This window comes from Harmonia axyridis, chromosome 2 (assembly GCF_914767665.1).
Source record: "Harmonia axyridis chromosome 2, icHarAxyr1.1, whole genome shotgun sequence".
NCBI classification, from domain to species: Eukaryota; Metazoa; Arthropoda; class Insecta; order Coleoptera; family Coccinellidae; genus Harmonia; species Harmonia axyridis.
In genome coordinates, this window is record NC_059502.1 from 63926100 (window position 1) to 63948757 (window position 22658).

At 36.6% G+C, this 22658-nt stretch overlaps 1 protein-coding gene across 6 annotated transcripts; it reads right to left on the reverse strand.

Annotated features, from left to right (window-relative positions):
* Positions 1-3124: 3124 nt before the first annotated feature.
* Positions 3125-21702, reverse strand: LOC123673809. 6 transcript variants are annotated; one of them, XM_045608499.1, is made up of 7 exons: positions 21518-21702; positions 16586-16974; positions 7627-8599; positions 6263-6484; positions 4714-4878; positions 3650-3841; positions 3125-3381 (listed from the first exon to the last, which is right to left on the reverse strand). In XM_045608499.1, the coding sequence occupies exons 2-7, from the start codon at positions 16966-16968 to the stop codon at positions 3340-3342; spliced, it is 1977 nt and encodes a 658-aa protein (XP_045464455.1). In that variant the 5' UTR covers positions 16969-16974; positions 21518-21702; the 3' UTR covers positions 3125-3339. The 6 variants fall into 6 exon arrangements, with proteins under 6 accessions (XP_045464455.1, XP_045464453.1, XP_045464452.1 ...); XM_045608497.1 differs by having other exon boundaries at positions 21478-21702; XM_045608496.1 differs by having other exon boundaries at positions 21482-21701.
* Positions 21703-22658: the final 956 nt, after the last annotated feature.

Consider the following 22658-nt stretch of genomic DNA (forward strand, 5'->3'; position numbering starts at 1 on the left):
TTTAATCACATATCAAATGTTGGAAAGGGATCAGGAAGAAGAAAGATCTATGAGATTTTGGAAAGCGCATTGTTCCTATCCGCATTCTATTTTGAAATGACAGCCTAGAATCCAACATATTCTCAATGGGATATTATTCACTTTAACACTGATGAATTAACCGAAGATGACCAGAGGTACCTGAATTTATTTATATTCATTATTTTAATGAATTTATTTCGTAAATCAATGAAGAAATTATACAGGATGTTCTGGGAAGAATGCGACAAACGGATACCATGAATGAAGGTCATCATGGAGGACTCGTATTAAGAGATTTCAGTCGCCTCAGTGCCTTCGTTTGAGATAAACAGGGTGATGTTCATCTCATGAGTAAAATTTCACAGTTCAATAACTCTTTAACTAATGGACCGAATTATTTGAAATTTTGAAGTTTTGTCACCCTTAATTAATTATTATAAGCAGAATTCGTATTGATATTGAAATTAATGGAAAGCGCTAAAGTGATTGTAAAATTCGTTGGTTAATTGGAACCAGGCGGTCCCATATCGGTACAGCTGCTGATAGTGCTGTAAGATGCCGAACATTAGAATCTTGTATTTTTTCTGCAATTTGTATTTTGTTATGCACTGATTCTTCTAGATATCTGCTACCGTCAAAGACTTCCATCCTCCATTTTATGAATTGAAATAAATATAGGTTTGAGTTTTCTCGAAGATCCAATTTGCAATACCTACTTATTGTTGTTATAGAGCGAAGAGGATCACAGTTTTCATTTTCCTTATCGGTTAGGCATTTTGTCTTAATTTGAATTCCTAGCTTCAAAATAATTCACTGTTTGATCATGCACACCATCCAAATAAACCAATCATTTGCTAAAAAACTCTATTATCACAGTTATAGTTTTGCAAACAAGCAAAAAAATGAGAGTGATATTCGTTTTTTGGTACCTAATCAAAAAAGGAACAAATGCCTATAACTCGTTTTTTATACAATTTTTTAACAATAGGTTTCCGTAATAATTGTGAAAAAATCAAGAATCTCTGCCAACTCTTCAGTTCAGACAGTTCGGAAACTCATTGCCAGATCATTGTACTTGACTGTGTGATTTCTCTCAGTTCCAAAAATAAACAAGTGCAATTATAAACAAGTGTCCACGACGTTCGATTTTTGTATTAAGTAGGCGTCTCATTAAAACCAGGGTATTAAACTTTCTTAACTGAGCTCAGGGCTTATATCATACAAATATTATAATTTCTTTTTCAAACATACGAGGGCGTAGATCTTACACGAAATAATTTTTTGACTATCGATTCGATTGTCCTTATCTTATACAGAGTTTTCCTGATACGAAGGAAAATGAGAGATTCCTTGGGTAATTTTAAGAATAAAAAGTCCTATAAACATGGGCCCGCAAACGCTTAGTTTTCGAGATACAGGGTGTTTCCTGTAGTCCTCCTTTTTTGTGATGCTTATATATACATATACAAGTTTATCGAATTTTTATTAATCTTCGCTACAAATTGAGTAAATAAGAACCAAAACTTATAATAAATTTATTCATCACAGCTTATTAACTGGATCTTTATAATAATTTGAAGTTTCCTGTGGATTATTAGAGAGGTGTTTGAAATTTTTTTCTCAAAACTTTTAGCAAATACGACAAAACTGCAAGAAACCAAAAAGTATAGTACTGGACCAGAGTTTCTTTCACATTTTTCTAAACTACCAGTGGTTCAATAAAAAAAGTTCTGGAGAAAGGGAGCTACCCTAAAAATATCACCCTTTAAATTCGCATTCAAAATTGCCTTATCACATGATGAAAATTTTAAATTGTTATAGGACTTTTGATCCGAGGAATCTGTCACTTTCGTTTGTACCTCCAATTTGGGAACACCTTGTATAGTCAATTCAGTACTGATGTCTTCACAAATCAATTGCAATTTAAATGGAACACATTGAATTGTACAAGACAGCACAGACAAATTTTCGATGCGAATAACTTCAGTTTAGTTCTTTGATGACTACAGTAAGAAGATATTGTGTTAGCAGAACTTATAGAAAAAGAAGTGAAGAAACAGTTTGACGAAGCCAGAGAAAATATGAGAGAAGAATTTCATAAGCAGCACTTGATAAAAGTCAAAAATAAATATCGGAAAAATTATAACGGAAGGAGTGTGATAATCTTGAAAAATTTCTCAAAAACTTCTTCTTTGCCTCTTATTCTGAACTAAACCAATAATCTTATCAAATGTAAATTTGACTTAGCTACTCTGTCATTTGTGGTTGCTCTGTTGGTTCATTGTACTGTTCGCAACCTAAATGTACAATAAATAAATAAAATAAATGAAAGAGTATGTAATTTCTTCAAGTGATCCGGACCTGATTTCTTCTTCGAACTTCTTTGAGGTATTTCGTCCATGAGGATTCTCCCTGCTTGGTAAAAAGAAAAAGGTTGTAGTAACCATATTCTAATTCTAATGAGAATTTGATTTCAATTATAAAAAATGCAATTTCTTATATTTGTAGCAGTTTTTATTGTACACTGATCAAATCTGTCACAAATACAATATCAAGCCCACATATACACCAAATCTGAGTGAAATGTACCACAAAAATTCTCAAATGACAATGAATACTCTTTTTCGTAAACTGGAATTTAAATCTGAATTGCCATGGTATCAATATCAAAGATTTCAGATTAATGTTCTTCTGTTCTTTCGAATAGGTTGATCAAGGTTTAAGGTCTCTTTAATCAGTAAAGTGGTATTGGAATAAATATTGGGAATATGAGATGAATCAATTTTTAAAGGAATTCGTAGATTATGAAGGAAACAAAATCAAAATCTGGTCTATAAAGGTAACCACATAAAGAAAAAAACTGAAAATAGTTTGGAGTTTACAAATTCACAAGATTCATCTCATAATTTTCAGTAAAATCCCATGAATATCACTCACAAACATCCTATCAAAGTTTTCGTGAAGAAATATATTTCTCCGAAATAATAACAATAAATCTGAAAGAACAAATAATTTTATGATCTAGGCAATCGTTACACAATTTCACTTTATTTTCATTGAAAATATAGGTAGTTAGGTATATAGGATCTGAAAAATATTCAACCCTGGTTTACTTATATACAGTAGTATTCTTTACAACCTTCTCTTCTATTTTTTATAAAAAATCTAATATGTAACTAATTCAGCAACTTTCCGCTGATCAAGGCGGTAGATTGAGTAATTGTAGGCTATTGCATTGGAACAATCAGATGAAGATTATCAGCATAAACTGTCTTTGGTATATTCTACTGGTATAACTTCCATTAGAGAAGAATCCTTTCAACCACAGCATACCTCTGAATGCTCATCCCATGCTGAAACCTGAAAAAAAAAGAACTTCTTAGCCTTCTAATTCATATCAGCTTCAGTTTTCTCTTTCAATATTTGATAAAACTTCTGTTGTTATTTTAATATCCTCAAATAAACTGCAAACAAATACTCATTCGATGATGATCATAACAAGAATAAAAATTTCGTTGAATATTAAAAAATGTTTCAAAATAAGATAACATCTCATTGTGCCGATTGCCGTCGAATAAATGTTTATATCCAGAACTATATGGTTGCTTAGTAAATGTCTACTACTAACCTGACAATCCCTACTGCAATACCATTGGTTCCCACAACCAGCACAAACGAACTGGGCAGTTTTTTGGTTGCAGCCTTGGCACTGAGGAACTTCATCACCTGGATCTGAATTGTTATCCGATTCTCGTTTCTCCTCCCGTTTACCCTCATCGATCACTAATCGATCATTACTATCTTCATTCTTATCGTCCTCCTGGAAACAAAATAATTATTGAATTTGTAGATACCAAACACATGGGCGCCCGCAGGGGGGGGCCAGGGGGGGCCATGGCCCCCCCTGAGATTTTGATTGCCGCATTTTTCAGCACAACACCCTAAATATTACTTTCTCAATCCAAAAGGCATGGAAAAAAGGGAAGTAATGGATTCTCAACAATTTTCCGGTTTTCAATGACAATCATGGACGCCTTATCGTTTTTCAATAATTTTCATTTTGCCCCCCCTGAGATTTTGATTGCCGCATTTTTCAGCACAACACCCTAAATATTACTTTCTCAATCCAAAAGGCATGGAAAAAAGGGAAGTAATGGATTCTCAACAATTTTCCGGTTTTCAATGACAATCATGGACGCCTTATCGTTTTTCAATAATTTTCATTTTGCCCCCCCTGAGATTTTGATTGCCGCATTTTTCAGCACAACACCCTAAATATTACTTTCTCAATCCAAAAGGCATGGAAAAAGGGAAGTAATGGATTCTCAACAATTTTCCGGTTTTCAATGACAATCATGGACGCCTTATCGTTTTTCAATAATTTTCATTTTGCCCCCCCTGAGAAAAATTTCTGCGGGCGCCCATGACCAAACAAATCTCAGATAGTTTCTCAAATTTTCTGCAAGTCGAGAATAATGAGGTACACTGAAAGATTTATTTCTCATAATTCGCATAAATCAAATGATATTTTTAGTACTACTAGCGATGAAGAATATAATTGCAGAAGAAATCTCGGAAACATTAAGATCAATAGGATAACTTCCATTTCCTCAAATTTGCAACGATGCTTATTTCTTGATTTGGACAATAAATATCGAGTTTTAGAAGATAACCCATATAGTATTTACTAACCTTACTTGAAGAAAGCATTTCAGCGATAGATATATTGGATTGATGCCCTGAGCTGTTTGTTATTGAAAGTGTTGGTTTGGTTTCATTTCCTGACTGATCGGGAGCTGTTAGAAGTCTTGCTAACGTGGGACTAAATGCTTTTTTATAGCCTCCTCTAGAAGGTGTCTGAAAGAGAGAAAAATCAGAATTACATGATGAACATACCGGTTGAACTCTTTCAGTTGAATCAGTTAAAAATCTCAAAAAGCAAACATCCTATAGAAAAATGTTTCGAAAAAAAGGTCATGGTTTTAAGGAGAAAAAGTCCACTTCTGGTTGGTTTGAGTTGGGTGCTCGAGTCATTATTATTATTATTATTTCACTGAATCGGGGTCGTTACGACTGTATAAGCCTGCCGGGAACGTTGACCAAATTGATCTTTTGTTCTTAACCTACCTATTCATACAAACCCAGGGAGGCACTCGATGCTGTTAACGAAACCGATGATATCCTAAGAAGCCTTGGCTATTACTTCGTGATTATCCAGAACTGACTTACCCATATAAGTGGTTCTTAATCCAGTCATCTCCAGACATTCGCACACTATCTGTTCGACTGTTTCTACCTCCTTTCCACAGAGTCTGCAGATCTCATGCAGTACAAAAGGTGTTTTCACTGACAGTGTCCTATCAACAGTCCTACTATTACCCGAAGCTCAGCTCGTGGTAGCTTCAAGAGCTTTCTGGTATAGGTCGGTGATAGCACCTCAAATTTCTTTGCCTGAGCAAGACCCGGAGTATTCCTCCAGAGGGTTTTCCTATTTTCCATCTCCCTTTGTTGGACCCCTGTCTTGTATTGGTATTTTCCAAGCCCACAGAAGGGCTCAGGACCAGTAAGTGTCAATCTTTATGTCCTTTTTGCAAGTTCTTCAGCTTTTTCATTTCCTTCAATACCACAATGCCCCGCTACCCATAGTAGAGTTACTTTATTGCCTCTGGCCAATTGTTTTATGATATTACATCATCCCAATGTCAGTAGATACCCCTGGCTATATGATTCCAGGGACCTCAGTATTGCCTGGCTGCCCGTAGCGATGTCAATACACACCCCTTTGAGGTTTCTTTTGAGACACTCTTGAGCGCAAGTGTAGACAGCTAGAGTTTCGGTTTGCAGGATATAGGTATCACTTCCCAGGGATCTTGAGATCCTCGTTTTAGGCCCATATACCCCAATCCCTTCTTTTTCTAATTTTGATCCATCTGTATACCATATGGAGGACTTTTTGTCCAAGAGATTCACTAAGTTAATTGCATTGAAACGGTCGTCAATGAACGTTTCAAAGGGTGCTTCGAAATCGAAGATAGTTGGCATCACATCTGAGGGTTTTACCAGGAGTTTTGAGTTTAATTGATCCCTTTGTGTCCAATCCAGTTTTCCGGACAGAGATTCCCATTACTGGATATCCTTATTGCTTCCAGCAGGCTATAATGCGCGAGTCATACTCTCGATACAAATTCGCTCTATCTAAACGCAACTTTATAGCATAAAAAAAAAGAAAATGAAATTTTACCTTTGTTAATATTCCGTGCAATAGGGAATTCTGGAGAGGTGCTGTTGTTACGACTGGATGAACTGTTACTTCTGGATAAGGTGGTGGAGGCTTCATCGTGGTCTCCAGGATTTCGTTCTCTTCAGTTTGGGAAAGTTTGGCAAGTTGCAGAAGCATATTTTTGAAGGATGTTGAATCTGGAACTCTCTGACTAGTATCGATAGTTGCTCTAGAACTTTCAACCTAAAAAATTATATTATATCATTAATTATTGAAACATTGTTTAGTAGAGTTGGTGATCTAACAATTATTATTATTTGAGCTGGGGTCGTTTTGGTTCGGTAAGCCTTCCGGGAACTGCGATCATGCAGATCTTTTGTTCTCTACCCTACTCATTCATAGAATCCCAGGGAGGTCGTCAACGACGTTAATAAAATTGACAACCTCCTTAGGGGCCTTGGCCGTTACCTCTCTGGTAACCAGGACTGGCTTACCCATGTGAATGGTTCTTAGGCCAGCCAGCTCCGGGCACTTGCATATCAAGTGTTCGGCTGTTTCTGCTTCCTATCCACAGAACCTGCAAATCTCGTCTGCTGACTTTCCCATACGGTACAAATGATGTTTGTACCGACAGTGCCCCGTCAGCAGTCCCACCATCACCCGAAGCTCGACCCGCGACATCTTCAGGAGCTTTTTGGCGTAGGTAGGTGAAATTTTCACGAATATCTATGCCTGAATGAGTCTAGCAGTGTTAGTCCAGTGGATTGTCCTACTGTTCAACTCCCATAGCTGGACCGCAGCTTTATATTGGTCTTTTCCTATCCCACAGAAAGGCTCAGGTCCATCTGGTGGTGATCTAACAATAATAAATACTGCAAAAAAAGTGCTATACACACAAATGCCAAAGCAGAGCTTGAGGTTATACTTGATCTTTCGTTAATAGTATCGACGGCCTTCCTGGCTTTGTAGGAATGGTAGTGTTAAAAACAAAAGATCAATTTGGTCTCACTTCCCGGAAGACTAACAGAGCCGCAACGACCCTGATTCAGTACATACTAATTGGTTTGTGATCTGAATTTTCTAAAAAAAAAGAAACCTAACGAACCTTTATTTCAAATTTGATCTCAATATCTCAAAAACTGAAGGAGCTATGAAGAAAAAACTAGAAAATCTTGAAACTTGTATATTCAGTAAGCGTTTGCGGGCAAATACGCCCCTGAAATCTTGATACTGAATTTTGAATCACCCTGTATTTTTTTTTGTAATATAAATATTCGATCCACTTTCTATGGTCTGAATTTTAAGCATCCTTCGCCTTCCTACATACATAAAAAATGAAAGGAAAGAAGAGAAGGAAAAAGGAAGCTGTGATTTTCCCTACTTACCGAGTTCATTGTATTGAAAATTAGGTTCAATTCGTTGCTTATATCTTGTAAGTTATTATGCCTCATTTGGGAACCAGAACCCAGAGATAAAGATGAGAAATTCATTACATTAGAAGGTCTATTCTTGCCATTATAATTATTTCTTATTCTCTTTCCTCTCCTAGGTATATTCTCTGGATGCCTTTGCCTATAGTCTGCTATGATGGATTGTACGTCGAGAGTTGGCCTACTCTTCATATTCCGTCTTAAATCTAAAGATTCATCTGAATTTTGTGCCGCAAAAAGCAGCTTACTTATTTTATCGATCTGTGGAGATTTGGAAACATTGAGTGATAATAATTTTGGGCTAGTTTTCATCCTACTCTCTTCAACATTTGAATCACCATCTTTCTTATCTTCAGTCATCAAACATATTTGAATTTTTCGATCAATTCTCATCAGTAATTCTTCTTTCAATTTTTTTAAATGTATAATGCTATTCCATTCCATTTCTTTCTCTCGCGCGAGCTCACTCAATGTTTTTATTTCGTTGGAAAGCTGGTCTGACTGTATTTGAAGCTGATCAGCATTGGAGTCATCACATTCCATCATATCCATGTACTCATCGAAAATTTTATTTCTTTGGTGAAAACTCTCATCGATGTCAAGTTTTAATTTTTTGGCAGTTGTTTTTTCCTCATCATCTTTACGTTTATTTAACGTGGAATCGGTGATGTCTGTATCAGTATCATTACCTTCTACTGCATTCAAGTCTTTACTTTCAATTTCGTCATCGTTGGAGACATTTTCTGTAGGTTCACATTTTTCGGTAGCGATCTCATCTTTATTAGCTTCTGCTGATATACCGTTTTCAGTTGAGATGTCTTTTTCTTCAGTTTTGTCTTTTTCGGGCTGCAACTCTGCATGGCCTGGCGATGAAGGCTGAACCATACATCCTTCTCTTACGTCCTCCATTATTCGCATCTTTTGCAGGCTGAAAAGAAATTGTTATTAATATTTATTGAGAAAACATACAAGTAGAGAGAAAGTGAATAATAATACGGCAAATTGACAAGAGAAAATGAGGAGCGCAAAGCTATTTATGCCCACTGAGATTAAAAGAGACACCCAGGCAGCTACAAAGGATGTTGCGAATAGAAAATGATCGACATTAATAAGGAAAAAGGGACCAAATCAGTATAGAATACTGAAAGCAAAGAAGTTCAGAAAAGACAAAAAGAAGAAAGAATGGGCAAATGAGGATTAATCCAAAACTACTGAATAGCTAGATAACATCACAAAGAAAGTAAACAGCATTATCAGCAAACTGAACTGAAAATGAAGAGAATGCAACCGAACAAAAAATCAAAAAGGGAAGAAGCTCAAGACGTACGCCGAAAAGCAGAATGCCATAGTACCAAGACCAGAAACAACATATTCAGAAGGAATGGCCTACCAGACTTATAAAATATTGTCATAATCATAGACATTACCCAAGAGTTACTATAGTAAATGAAGGATGACACATCGGACCACAACTCAGATTGGAACAGAAGCCGAAAAAAGAAGAATTTCAAAGGAAAGATTTCACATACGATCAATGTACAGAAAAACAATACAGGATATCCCTGATAATAACTTCTGAAGAACAATAATACGAAGTTGAAAAGATACAGATGAGAATAAAAGAAGCCCACTAAGAGAGCACCTAAAGAATCCGAAGGCTAGCTCTTCTATATAAGTACAGAGAAGTCAAATAGGGACCATAGGGTTAAAGAGATGAATACCAAAGACCATTCCGCATGGAAGATGCAAAAGTTATAACGATGTGAGACCCCTGTAATTCCACCACTACACGGACCAAGTGGGATAGCATGCTAGAAAAAGCCTAATCTCTGGCTGAGACAATAGAAAGAATAGAAAGAGAAGCGAGAATCAAATACACAGAAGACGATAAAAATGAACAAGTAAAGAAAATGAAGAATTGATGTTGGAACATCAAATTTCGATACTCCAGGTACGAAAAGCTCTAGGTAGGTACGGATAAAATTACCAAATTTATTCCCATAAAAGGAATAACAGTGCAAACTTATATAGCCAATGGAGTGATGAAAACAGAACACTATCCAAAAAGATGGAAAACTGCTGAAGTCAATAAGCCAGGGAAATTGCCCCAAAACTACAAGCCAATAAGTCTAGCGTAAGCACTTCGAAAAATAATTGATAGGATTGTTGCAAGGATACTGAACGATGAAATAGAAGCATTGAATCTGCTACCACCGGAGCATTTTAAATATCAAAAAGAGGAGATTCGCCAGTAAAAGGCAAATAAGTTAAAAACAAAACCACATGACAGAAATCTTGATAGAATCAGAAAAAAAGAATCAAAAGGTTCATAGACAAATAGATGCCTGCTATCTCAAGAACAGTAGGTTATGTTTAGTGCGGTAGGTTTTGTTCATCAACGCTGTGTCTCACACTCTCCGATCTTTTAAAACGTTGTTAGTCCATGAGGAATTTCCCCTAAAAATAATGTAACATTCCTAACAATACAGCCTACTGCGATGCTCTTATTGCTCCTGTATCGTTCAGGAGAGAAGTCACTCACTGATGGGATGAGTTGATGATGATGAGAGGTTAAAATCTATTCTGTCTTTATGGCCAGCACATGATGTGTAGACGATAACTCTTAAATAGAATGTCCTACAAACTCGAAATTTCCAGGGTAGGTTCAGGGTCTCAATATCTCAGTTGATTTTGTGGGTGGTCAGGAGGTTGTACATTCATTTGCCATTTGCGCCCTTGTAGACCACACACTATACGAGTACAGGTATGTTGTCCCCAAGAGCAAAAAAGTTTTTAATAGGTTAATAAATGAGCCTGAAATTATGGCCAAAAAGAAATCGAAAATCTTTCATGGAATATTCTACATAAAAAGTATAGTTCGGCAAATTGGAATATGTATAATAACGGGTGTTTTTCTTCGAGGTATATAACTTTAAGTTGGCACTTCTGTTCGAGATGACGACCGATTCAACAGCTGTCAAGTGATTTATTCTCAGTTTGGTTTGGCAATTCATCATCATGAATAGACCCACGCCTGAACAACGCTTACAAATAGTGCAATTTCATTTCGAAAATAATGGTTCTGTGCGGAATATGTATCACGCACTACGTCCATTTCATTTTGTTTAACGATGAAGCGCACTTCTGGTTGAATGGCTACGTCAACAAACAAAACTGCCGCATTTGCTAATCCTCAAGTGTATGTCGAAACATCGTTACATCCAAAAAAACTGAGTGTTTGGTGCGCTTTATGGGCCGGTGGAATCATTGGTCCGTACTTCTTCAAAAACGATGAACAACCATGATGTCCAGGAGCTGTGGTTCCAACAAGACGGCACAACATGTAACACAGCTCGTGCCACAATCGATTTATTGGAAGACACGTTTGGTGACCGCCTAATTTCACGTTTTGGACCTGTGAATTGTCCTCCAAGATCTTGTGATTTAACACCGCTAAACTACTTTCTGTGGGGCTATGTAAAGTCATTGGTCTATGCGGATAAGCCACAAACCCTTGACCATTTGGAAGACAACATTCACCGTGTTATTGCCGATATACGGCCACAAATGTTGGAAAAAGTCATCGAAAATTGGACGTCCAGATTGGACTACATCTGAGCCAGCCGTGGCGGTCATATGCCAGAAATCATATTTAAAATGTAATGCCACAAGATTATCTTGCGGATAAATAAAATTCATGTCAATCGAATACTCCATCGTTGTTTTATTGCAATTTAAAGTTCTATAGCTCTAAAAAAACACCCTTCACATATAAAAAATAATAATTATTTGACAGTAGTAACTAAAAGTCTCAGAGAAGCCTAGGAAGATTTGGGATAGAAAACCAAACATTGAACCTCATTTCTTCTTCTATTTTGAAAGAGGGAATGACTATCGAACATCTCTTCTTTGTTCAACTATTTTTATATTTTTCAAATGTTTAGATATTAAGTAAATAAGTTGAGTTCACAGCGGGTATAACGTTCCTTTGACAGCCGGAATTTTCTGCAAAAATCTTCAGATTGATTTATTCGGATTTCGGTTATATTATGTAGTACCTATGAATGAGTATATGCGAATATAAGCAGTTTTTTTAGGAGTTAGAGAACATCAATAACTATAAAATGCCTCTACTTTATTTAAGAATATTTCCCATTTTCACAAACAAGTTTCAAGTGAACAATTTCAGATCTCGTAGTTGCCTACCTATATCTAATCGCTGGAGAGTAGTCTTGACAGTCTTGTTGCGGTTCAGCGGAGAGAAATAACGACCTCCAAACCTTACACATTGAGTCACATTGTTTGAAACAAGTGTACACTGAACTCCCACCATATATACGAAAATGGGACAAAGTAAACACAATACGAATCAATCGAAAACTTCAATATTTCCGTGTGATACGATTTCTCTCGAAACTAATGAAGCAAACGACACAAAAATCGAAGGCACTGAATAGAAGGGAGGGAAATTCAATTGACTGATTATATTTCCTTGGAATAAGGCACGTGAGCCATGCGGTACATTATAACATACTAAGTTAGTGAGGAGACTTTAAGTAGGTTGAAATGTTCGACGCGGTCAGTGACCTTCGTAGCCAAATGAACTATATCTATATCTGGAACTCACAATGTTTGTTCGCTCAGCGTTGGTGCTCCACAAAAAGATAGATTTTCGATAACTGCGCTATGAGTCACATCAAGGAGACTGAGACAATGTCGATTTGGGGTTATATCATCGAGATGCAGGTGGATATTTTTCAGCTAGGCAGTCGGATGAAGGCAGAATTCAACTGATGTGCTTAGTTCTACCTTCTATACTCAAGCTGTAAGCTTTTTTAAGAAATTATCCCAACAGGAGTATGCATTGAGTATCAACACACAACACGGTTCTAAATAGACGTGATTCAGTATAATAGCTGAAATGTATTCACAGGCTGGCCCACTTATTTACCTGGATTTGATTTTCACGGAAGAGTTGAGACAAGGAGGGGGACATCTTTCGACCACAAAATTGTGAGTGTACGATCATCCCTCAAGCGGTTATGCAAACCCCTCAAAAATATCAAATGACAATAGAAACCGAGAGACACATAATTTTTCGATCCTATTTTTTGTATGCTGAAAAATTTCTGTTGAACGTTGGTTTCAAAGTGAACAACCCGTTGGGCGGTTGAATGAATGGCATTGAGTTTAGATATGTTGAAAATTTTCATAACTCGCTTCTTCCCAATAACAGAAACACAGGGCAACAAAAAAAATATTTTTTTTTCGGGTGCCTGGGATTTTAGAGCTGATTTTAACTATATTTGGGACGCTAATCTGTACATGAAATCCGTTGTTCTCTATCAGCTCTACTTCTTTAGATACATCAATTTATCTACCAATGCGGGTTTCATTCATTATATTCATTTATGAGTGTTCTAAAATTATTATACAGGGTGTTTCATTGGGAAACGGAAATACTTCACAGGTGCATAGGTGGTACCAAGGCGGTTCTGGGGATACCCCATTTATTGGGTCTTACTGTCTTCGTAGCCGATATACAAGGTGTTTTATGAATTTTGCCCGTTTCTTTCTGAGGCCATATCAAAAGAACCAACCGGTATATTTCCTTCATATTTGGCAAATATGTTCCTAATTGAGAGCCCAAACGTATCATGCAATAACCGCCTTGAAAATCCAGGTCCGGGTTAACAAAAAATTATGAATCGTTTGAATCCTCGAAACAACAACCTGGAATTTTGAAAATCTGTTTTAATATTCGGAAAAACCACTAAAAACTAAACTGAGACGTGTTCTTCATATTTTCGCGCAGACAGTTTAACTGCACAAATTTTCAACGTAAAAGTGAAGTTTTTGAGAACTTGGATACCTGAAAGTGGTTTGAAGTGACTTTTAACAATGAATTATCGAAAATATTGAATCCATAATTATTTCAACATTACTTTGTAATTCATTTTTACATTGGTTTTCCTTTTTATAGTTGTATACCATTTCAGTTTTTATTTTTGAATTACTCTCAATTCTCAATAAATAGAAACTGAAATAGTATACAGCTATAAAAAGGAAAACCAATGTAAAAATGAATTACAAAGTAATGTTGAGAGAAGATCATTGAGTTTTGATATGTTGAAAATTTTCATAAGTCACATCTTCGCGATAATTAATGACTTATTAAATGTTTTCATCAACATTTTGTAGAACAAAATGAGTGTGTTCAAAGGATCAACACTACAAGAGAATTATCAACGGCTAGGATTGTTTTCATAATAGAATTTTTGATAACGCCATATCACTATTACCGTTGAGATATGGACGTTGGCAATTTATTCACCACCAATGTATTAGGTACACATTTTCATTTGAGTTCATTAACTCAAAAACAAATTCGAGGAAAACCATCGTGTCAAAATTACAAAATTTGTGTGCTGTAATCGTGTTCTTACTGAAGATTAAAATACATATATGGAACGCTTGTGGTATGCAGTCTGGGAGATCTTCCAGACTGCCATTTCAATTCCATGTTCATTTCCGGTCGGAAATGAACAAATTGATCAAATTGGAACCTTTGAGTTTGCACTTAAACCGACTTAAACTATGGACAATGAACTACTGAAATACATTTTAGGTGGAAAACACATTTGCGAATCTTTCTTTGTTTTCCTCAATGAAAAATCTTAGTGGTTTAGTGGACAATATCTTTATAATGTTTTTCCGACAAAATATATCATATATATCAATTGGGCCAGCCTGTACATAAATTTCAGCTAGTATATTGAAGACGTAATTAAGAAACGTTTTTTCACATATTTGTTACCTGTTATCATGTTATCTGTAACACTAATCAGAGCAAATGATGTCACTTATATGTGTAACCCATAGATAAAGAGAGTATTGCAATATGTTCCACTTTTATGATATAACCCTACCTAGTTTACTTTTGAAATTTTGTTTTTAGTAATGCTGGTGTTTCATTTAGTTTTCACATTTGATAGTGGTAGTGAACCAGTATGAAAATACACAGTGAAAGGCTTAGGAAAAGTTTACTCAAACTAGGACCAACAATCAACCATTTTTGTAACACTTTTCATGCAAAATTGTGAACATTTCAAAGGATTTGATTTTACCTAGGTCGAATCCAAAGGTTTATTATTGAAAATGATGATAGACCACATAAAGGATGGAGATAGGAAGTCCTGGATATCAAAATCTCACAAAACGGACGATGAAGTTGAAAAAAACTGACTGCTAACCTATACCAATAAAAAGGAGTAAAAGAAGAAAGCACTGACGTGAAGCCAGCTGCATTAAGCTGCTTGTTCATTCATGCATCAATTGCTCCCATAAAAACCACATACTATCTGGATTTTGTGATCACGAAAATATTGTATTTTTTTTTTATATTCTTCTGGAATTTTTATGGTTTTGGTTGTGCGATGAATATTCAGAGTAATGAACATAGATTGAGGGAGCATATGACATTTTCAGTAAGCAAATTTTGTCCCCAACATAAATTATCAAACTTGATGTGAAGCGCGCGGAAATGAAAACATATCAGTGATACGATATTTCGCTCAATTCGTGAGTTTCTCCACAAAGAACGCACTTCTTTTGTCCCATACCGAATCAACGTTCCTTATTACTCAAATTATATTGAACATACCTAAATATATCAGAAATTCAGAAAAACAAACTTCAAGCGCGCCAAACGACGTGAAACAGCCGATGACACTAGGAGAGCAAAAGTTGCCAAACCTCGGATTTCAGCAGGTATACACAGAAAATAATGATATTCTGCTCATTATAACTTCGACAATTAGTAAAAATATCGGATTCCAAATATTCAAATTTGCATATTTAATCGGGAATCACTCAAATAAATATATTTCATTCAATATAATATACATTCATAACGATATATGTAGTAAAATTGTGAATTTGAAAATATATCACAATCCGACAACCTAATCATAACCATGTTGAGGACGTAAAAATAACGTATACTCCTTCAATCTATGTTTATTACTCTTTGGATGAATATGAAAGTTTGCGAGATCCTTGAAATTGCGATTGTACAGCTAAATGCAAATTTTCATCTCAATCGAATGTTTAGTTTTGGAAGTGGAAGAAAAACAAAATTTTGAACGACTCATGAAATGAAAATAGAGTACTTAACTTCTTCAGAATTGAAACAGGGGCACCTAGCAACTGGAGCTACAAGATCTTCATGTTTGAGGCACCAGCTGACGTATAATCCACCATGCTATAGCCAGCTGATTGTATTTTTTCGTCTAGATATTGGGTTAGCTATAATTTGACAAATTTTCAGTTGGGAGGAAATGACTGAATGTATTTTTTTTCTTCGTGTTTGGGGGGCTGCCACCGCTCTCCCCTCCAGCAGAGTCGTAGCTGACGTTCACGGGGCTTTTTATTTTTATTATCTGATGCATCTCACCAATTATTTCTCGAGAGGAAATAATCAACCAAATTTGCACCTGGCTCCCGGACTATTATGTTTACAAATACCTAAGCTTATTGTATGACATCTACGATCTATTTATTTCCACTACCATCTACAGCCATTTATTGCAAAATAGCGGAAGCAAAGTTGTACACCTAATATTTAACTCTATTAGCATAAGAAATTTAAGGGACCGACCTAAAGAGCGTATTATGCGGGAAAGCATCTTAACGAAGTTTTACTGTACGTATAAGCGTTAATCTTGTTCTGGAGTTCTGAATTTGTCAGCAGTAGACTATTGGCAAAGTAACTCCGAAGTTATTTGAGTTAAGACTTGGAGATAAGGAATATCTTTTTGAGCACAATAATGTCACTACACGTTCAAACATTAGTGGTTCAATTTAGTCAATGAACTTGTAAGATCAATACGTTATAATATAATGGTTAACTTACTCCAATGGAAGACCTCCTGAAGGTTTCTGCGGCGACTGCGAAGGCACCAAACCAACAGCTAAAAGTATATCGAAGGCGCTTTCAGGCAAAACTTCCTCTTTCAAGAACTGATCCGGAAGATTTTTATCTGGTACTGCTCCCTTCTTCAGTCTACACCTGGAGGGAAGTCCTAAAAGTTCATGCTGCACATCTCTTTCGTAACAAACTGCACTGAAATGGTGAGAGCACACACGGGCCGTTGAACAGTTCGGTATCGTTTTACCACACAATCGAAGCCATCGCATCCGAGTTTTATTATCTCCAGGAAAACGATGATAACGTACGTTACCCCCTTTTGTGCGTCGATGAGTATTGTTGCACGTTGCAACGGCACATTGAGGCATGTTTCACTGGGAAATTGAATTTGTTATTATTCAGACTCGGATATGAATCGGGCATAGTCATTCTGATATTGCATACCAAATTCAATCGAACAGTAATCGAATTAAAAAAGAATTTATATACTCTGGCATGTAAATTCTTCTTTAATCATCATGAGATCTCAGTTTTGCATTGCAGAAACTTCAGCTGTATGTATGTACATACAGTGGACAGCTAAGCCAAGCTGAGAGAGTTGTTATAAATGTCAAAGCACTTCGATATTGCAAATAGTTAAAGATTTGATGAATAGACATCAAGTATAACACCTTTCGGATCTGGACCCTTCTCCGAGCCTGGAAGATAATACTACAGAGAAATTGTACAGTAGTGGTAACTTCAGGATTGAAAAACTCCCTGAACTAATGAACCTACAGTTGCGCAAACAGAAAGATTGGAGTAATTTCTGCCCTACTATACAGCATTCATACAATTCCCACAACCTGAGCTGAAAGAGAGGATGCTGGGAGGACAATGTACCCTCTGCAGATCAGATATGAAAATAGTGATATACAAACAATACCAGACAAATATTGAGAATTGACAAATCAGTACTTGATCTTCAAAAAGCAATAAACGAGTCATTGCAGGGATGTATTTTCAGCATGATATGCAAATATGTAGATAGGCGGAGGCTCGGACAGAAGGGAAATCGAGTAGCTTGGTTGTTATGCCAGCTTAAACCTAAGAGAGTGAAACCCACGATTTCTCTCATAATTGGAAAGCAGGAAATTTGTCAAAAAGGTAAGAACAATCCAAAAATTCAAAGTGGTTCTGCTAGCATTACTGGGGTGTGCCCCATGATTATTATTATTTGAACTGGGGTCGTTTTGGTTTGGTAAGCCTTCCGGGAACTGCGACCATGCAGATCTTTTGTTCTCTACCCTACTCATTCAGAGACATCCAAGGAGGTCGTCAATGACGTTAATAAAACTGAGAACCTCCTTAGGGGCCTTAACCGTTACCTCTCTGGTATCCAGGACCGGTTTGCCCATGTGAATGGTTCTTAGGCCAGCCAGCTCCGGACACTTGCATACCATGTGTTCGGCTGTTTCTGCTTCCGATCCACAGAGCCTGCAAATCTAGTCTGCTGACTTTCCCACACGGTACAAATGATTTTGTACCGACAGTGCCCCGTCAGCAGTCCCACCATCACCCGAAGCTCGGCTCGTGACAGCTTCAAGAGCTTTTTGGCGTAGGTAGGTGAAATCGTCACGAATTTCTTTACCTGAACAAGTCTAAGAGTGTAAGTCCAGTGCATTATCCTATTGTTCAACTCCCATAGCTGTACCGCAGCTTTAAATTGGTCTTTTTCTAGCCCACAGAAAGGCTCAGGTCCAGCAGGTGTTAACCTTGATGCACTTTTTGCAAGTTCATCAGCTTTTTCATTTCCCTCAACCCCACAGTGCTCTGGTACCCATAGTAGAGTCACCTTATTTCTTCTGGCCAGTTGCTTTATGGTGTTATGGCAAGTCAGCAGAGACCCCTGGCAACACGATTCCAGGGATCTCAGCGTGGTTTGGCTGTCCGTGGTGATGTAGATATACGCCCCCTTGAGTTTCATTTTGAGACACCTCTTATCGCATACGTAAACAGCCATTATCTCGGTCTGTAGAATCGAGGACTCACTTCCCAGGGCTTTAGAGATCCTCAGTTTAGGGCCATATATCCCAATGCCGGTGCCATTCTCTGATTTTGATATATCTGTGAACCATATGGATGACTTCTTGTCCTGACGATTTACGAGACTTATTGCACTAGGACGGTCATTTATAACAGTTTCAAAGGGTGTTTCAAAATCGTAGGTGGTTGACATAACACCCGATGGTTTTGCGAGGAGGTTTGAAGCTAATTGATTCAGTATCCTCATATGTACAACCCAGTTTCCAGGAAGGAGCTTTTCATTCAGGGAAATTCTTATTGCTTCCAGCAGGCTACATTTCCTTACATGTAGATGTAAGGGAGACAAGTCCAGTATGACCTCCAGCGCTGCTGTGGGAGCTGTGCGCATAGTTCCTGTGACACCAATGCACGCCAGCTTTTGCAGTTTCTGCAACCGGCTACGTGTGGTGGCCTCCTCGGTTGTGCCCCATGGTACATACACAACTAGCAACATAAGAGAAGAACTGAAAATTGTTAATTTTATTAACAGAAATAAGAAAATTCCCAATAAACAACACAAACAAGTGGACCTACTTCCCCCAACAATAGAATAGATGAAAATCATGACAAAAATAATAGAGAAACTTTTCTCTGTCAAGCTATAGAAGAAAAACGTTTAATTGCTAGTAGAGGCGAAAGTAATTAAATTCCAGTCCTCATTCAATTAGAAAAAAAATCTAGCCGATGTGCGTCTGTTGTTGTTGTTAAATACGTCTATTTTCCGCTATAACTTAGGTTTTGCTATTCCCATTCATTCACACATACGATACATTCATACATCTTTATTTGATGATGCCTTCTTAATGAATCATTATCTGTGTGCTACCTAAATAAATGTCAGTTGTCAGTTGATATTCAACAGAATTCTTCCATTCGGGTTGTTTATCAATGTTTTTTGCTCGTTTGAAACGATCTTTTTTTTATCTCTACTACCTACAGGGTGTCTGCATTCAATATTATTATGTTTCAAGACGTAATTATAGAGGTCGAAATATGGAAATAGCTTCTTATAGACCTTCATTTTCAAATTTTCCACGAAGAACTCAGAACCCTTAAAAACCTTTATTTTTGCAAGGCAAATTTTTGGGTGATGAGAATTATGGACCAAAAATTGAGCTCTTGTTTGAATACTTGCTGTGTGCTCTTTTGACTAACCTTGTGTGCTCAAGATATAAATCTCCTGAGGTTTGTTAAGTCTGTGATTTATACCCCAATAAAGCTTGACCGATGTTGCCTACCATAGAACTGAATACAGGTCAGTCATTAATTTTTTTAAATATTGACAGTACAAAATTTGTTCAACTTCGGTTTCAATTATTATATTTTTGTGGAAAAAATAATAAAAGTTAACTAGTAATAAGCTTGATAAAGAAATATTTCAACTATTATCCATACCCATTTCCTTTCTAATGGTTCCAATCGAGCGTACTCATTCTCTTTAAAATATTGGAAGAATATTATTTTTTGAATAAAAATTCAATAGAGTCACAACCTCAAGAATTGGGAGTGACCTTTTGTGAATCTTTCTGGTAGTCATTAGATTCTTGACAAACCATTCGACTAATTTTAAAACATTCATTCAAGTCTACCAAATTATTTTCAAAGTAAAGCAAATATGAGGGTTTCAGAAGGTCATGATGAAGGGACTATAATTTGATGTGCTTGAATATTAAGGTATAGGTTGATATGAAGTTCATTCCCATATTCCGATTCGTATAATCATGTCCTGGAATATATTAGATACATAAACATATTGAATCTGGACACTTTATGTTACTTTTTCAATGGCATTTCACAGATCGATTATATTAATGATGATGTCTTGAGGTTATGCTTGACTGAATGAAAATCGCACAAAATATAGGGTGTTTCATAATATATGCGCAGGACTTCAGGACGTGATAACACCTGCAAAAATAGGAAAAAAATATTCAATCAACTCACCCTCTAAAATGCACCATTTTCGAGATACAGGGTGTTGAAATTAAAAAAAAATCATTTTTGCGAATATCTCCGGAACTTTTATTGTAAGGAAAACAGCTTTCGTAAGGATTATCTGATCATAATAAGCTGTTTTGTGTGGAATTTTCTTGTAGTCTCAACTGGTGGAGCGAGTGGTGGAGGTTTTGGAGGGGTAGTGGGTTTTTTCTCTCCAACTTATACGCTAATGAAAAAAATTAGGTTTTTGAGAACCGTTAATGTTTTCTACACAAAAATGTGCTCTTGGTCATACGCTTTAAAATCAACCGTTTTTGAAAAAAAAACTTTTATGTCGAAAAACATGGTCTTTACTGTAATTTTTTTTTTAAACCGTGAAAAACTACAGTTTAACGATTTGAAATTATTTTCTGAATAACTGAACAATGCATACGAAAGCTGTTTCCCGTACGATCAAAAGTTCCGGAATTATTCGCGAAAACCAATTTTTTTTTCAATTTCAACACCCTGTACTCGAAAATGGTGTATTTAAAAGGTTAAGTCAATAGAAGCTTTTTTTCGTATTTTTGGAGGAGCTGTCACATCCTGAAGTCCTGCGCATATATTATGAAACACCCTGTACAAAAAACATTGAGAAATTTATAAATGTAGGAGACAAGGAAAAATGTATTTCTTGAAGTTTGTGTTTCGAGAGTGTGTTTCATTCATATGGGTGCACTTTTTTGTCATAGAAACGGTGTGGAACGGTTCAAAGTCCCAAAATTGCTTCAAATAATTTGAATCGTAGTATATTGGACAAGACTAATTGAAAATAGTTTTAAAGTCTATGATTCATTCGAAGATATGAAATTTTCTGATTAAACAATTGCTGATACCGACTATTCGCTTCCTGTGATAAACTTGTGGAATTTCAACCTTGGATTCTCTCACTAATTGACATTTTTTTCACGAATGCAATATAGTCACAGAGAGCACACACTCGTTCAATTTACCGAAAGCGTAATCACTCTCGCTTTTGAAGGAAAAACCATAACGGCATAGAAGTAATGCACACACGCGTCTCTAAAAGCAAAGCGAAGTAGACTGGCCTCAAAAGCGTTGGTCCAAGGCTACCGCACCGCTCCCCTTGGTGCAAAATGAGCACCGGTGACGTCACGAGAAACGTCTGTTTACCCGCTGCTGCCTTGAATCGATTTTGTGCAATTAATTCACGGTGTACGATGGGAGACCAAGCTCAAATGGAAAACGTGGAAGAGAGGGTTCTAACTATGCGTCATTCATGTACGGATAAAACAGAGAGTGCAGCAGAGAGGCTTTCAAGCAGGGGAATTCGTATAAGAGAACTACATACATATACATGACTAATGTAGTAACTAGTAATGTTGAAGTTCAATTTACAGGGTAATGTTAGGATCAATGAAATTAGGTGACCAATTTGGACTAATCCAACGTTTCGTTTCGTCTATATATTCAGACTAAACTTAATCAAGGCTTTAGTGAGAAATAAGCAAAACAGTTTGAAGTAAAGGGTGTTTTTTTAGAGCTATAGAACTTTAAATTGCAATAAAACAACGATGGATTATTCGATTGACATTAATTTTATTTATCCGCAAGATAATCTTGTGGCATTACATTTTAAATATGATTTCTGGCATATGACCGCCATGGCTGGCTCGGATGTAGTCCAATCTGGACGTCCAATTACGATTACTTTTTCCAACATTTGTGCAGGCCGTATATCGGCAATAACACGGCGAATGTTGTCTTCCAAATGGTCAAGGGTTTGTGGCTTATCCGCATAGACCAATGACTCTACATAGCCCCACAGAAAGTAGTCTAGCGGTGGTAAATCACAAGATCTTGGAGGCCAATTCACAGGTCCAAAACGTGAAATTAGGCGGTCACCAAACGTTCATTTCAATAAATCGATTGTGGCACAAGCTGATGTGTGACATGTTGCGCCGTCTTGTTGGAACCACAGCTCCTGGACATCATGGTTGTTCAATTCAGGAATGAAAAAGTTAGTAATTATGGCTCTATACCGATCACCATTGAC

Coding starts and splice junctions, on each gene's coding strand:
- LOC123673809 (XM_045608499.1), bottom strand. CDS start 16,968: ATGCCTCAATGTGCCGTTGCAACGTGCAACAATACTCATCGACGCACA. Junction 6,485..7,626: donor TTTTCAATACAATGAACTCG/GTAAGTAGGGAA, acceptor ATAATTTTTTAG/GTTGAAAGTTCTAGAGCAAC. Junction 3,382..3,649: donor ATTGCAGTAGGGATTGTCAG/GTTAGTAGTAGA, acceptor TTTTTTTTTCAG/GTTTCAGCATGGGATGAGCA.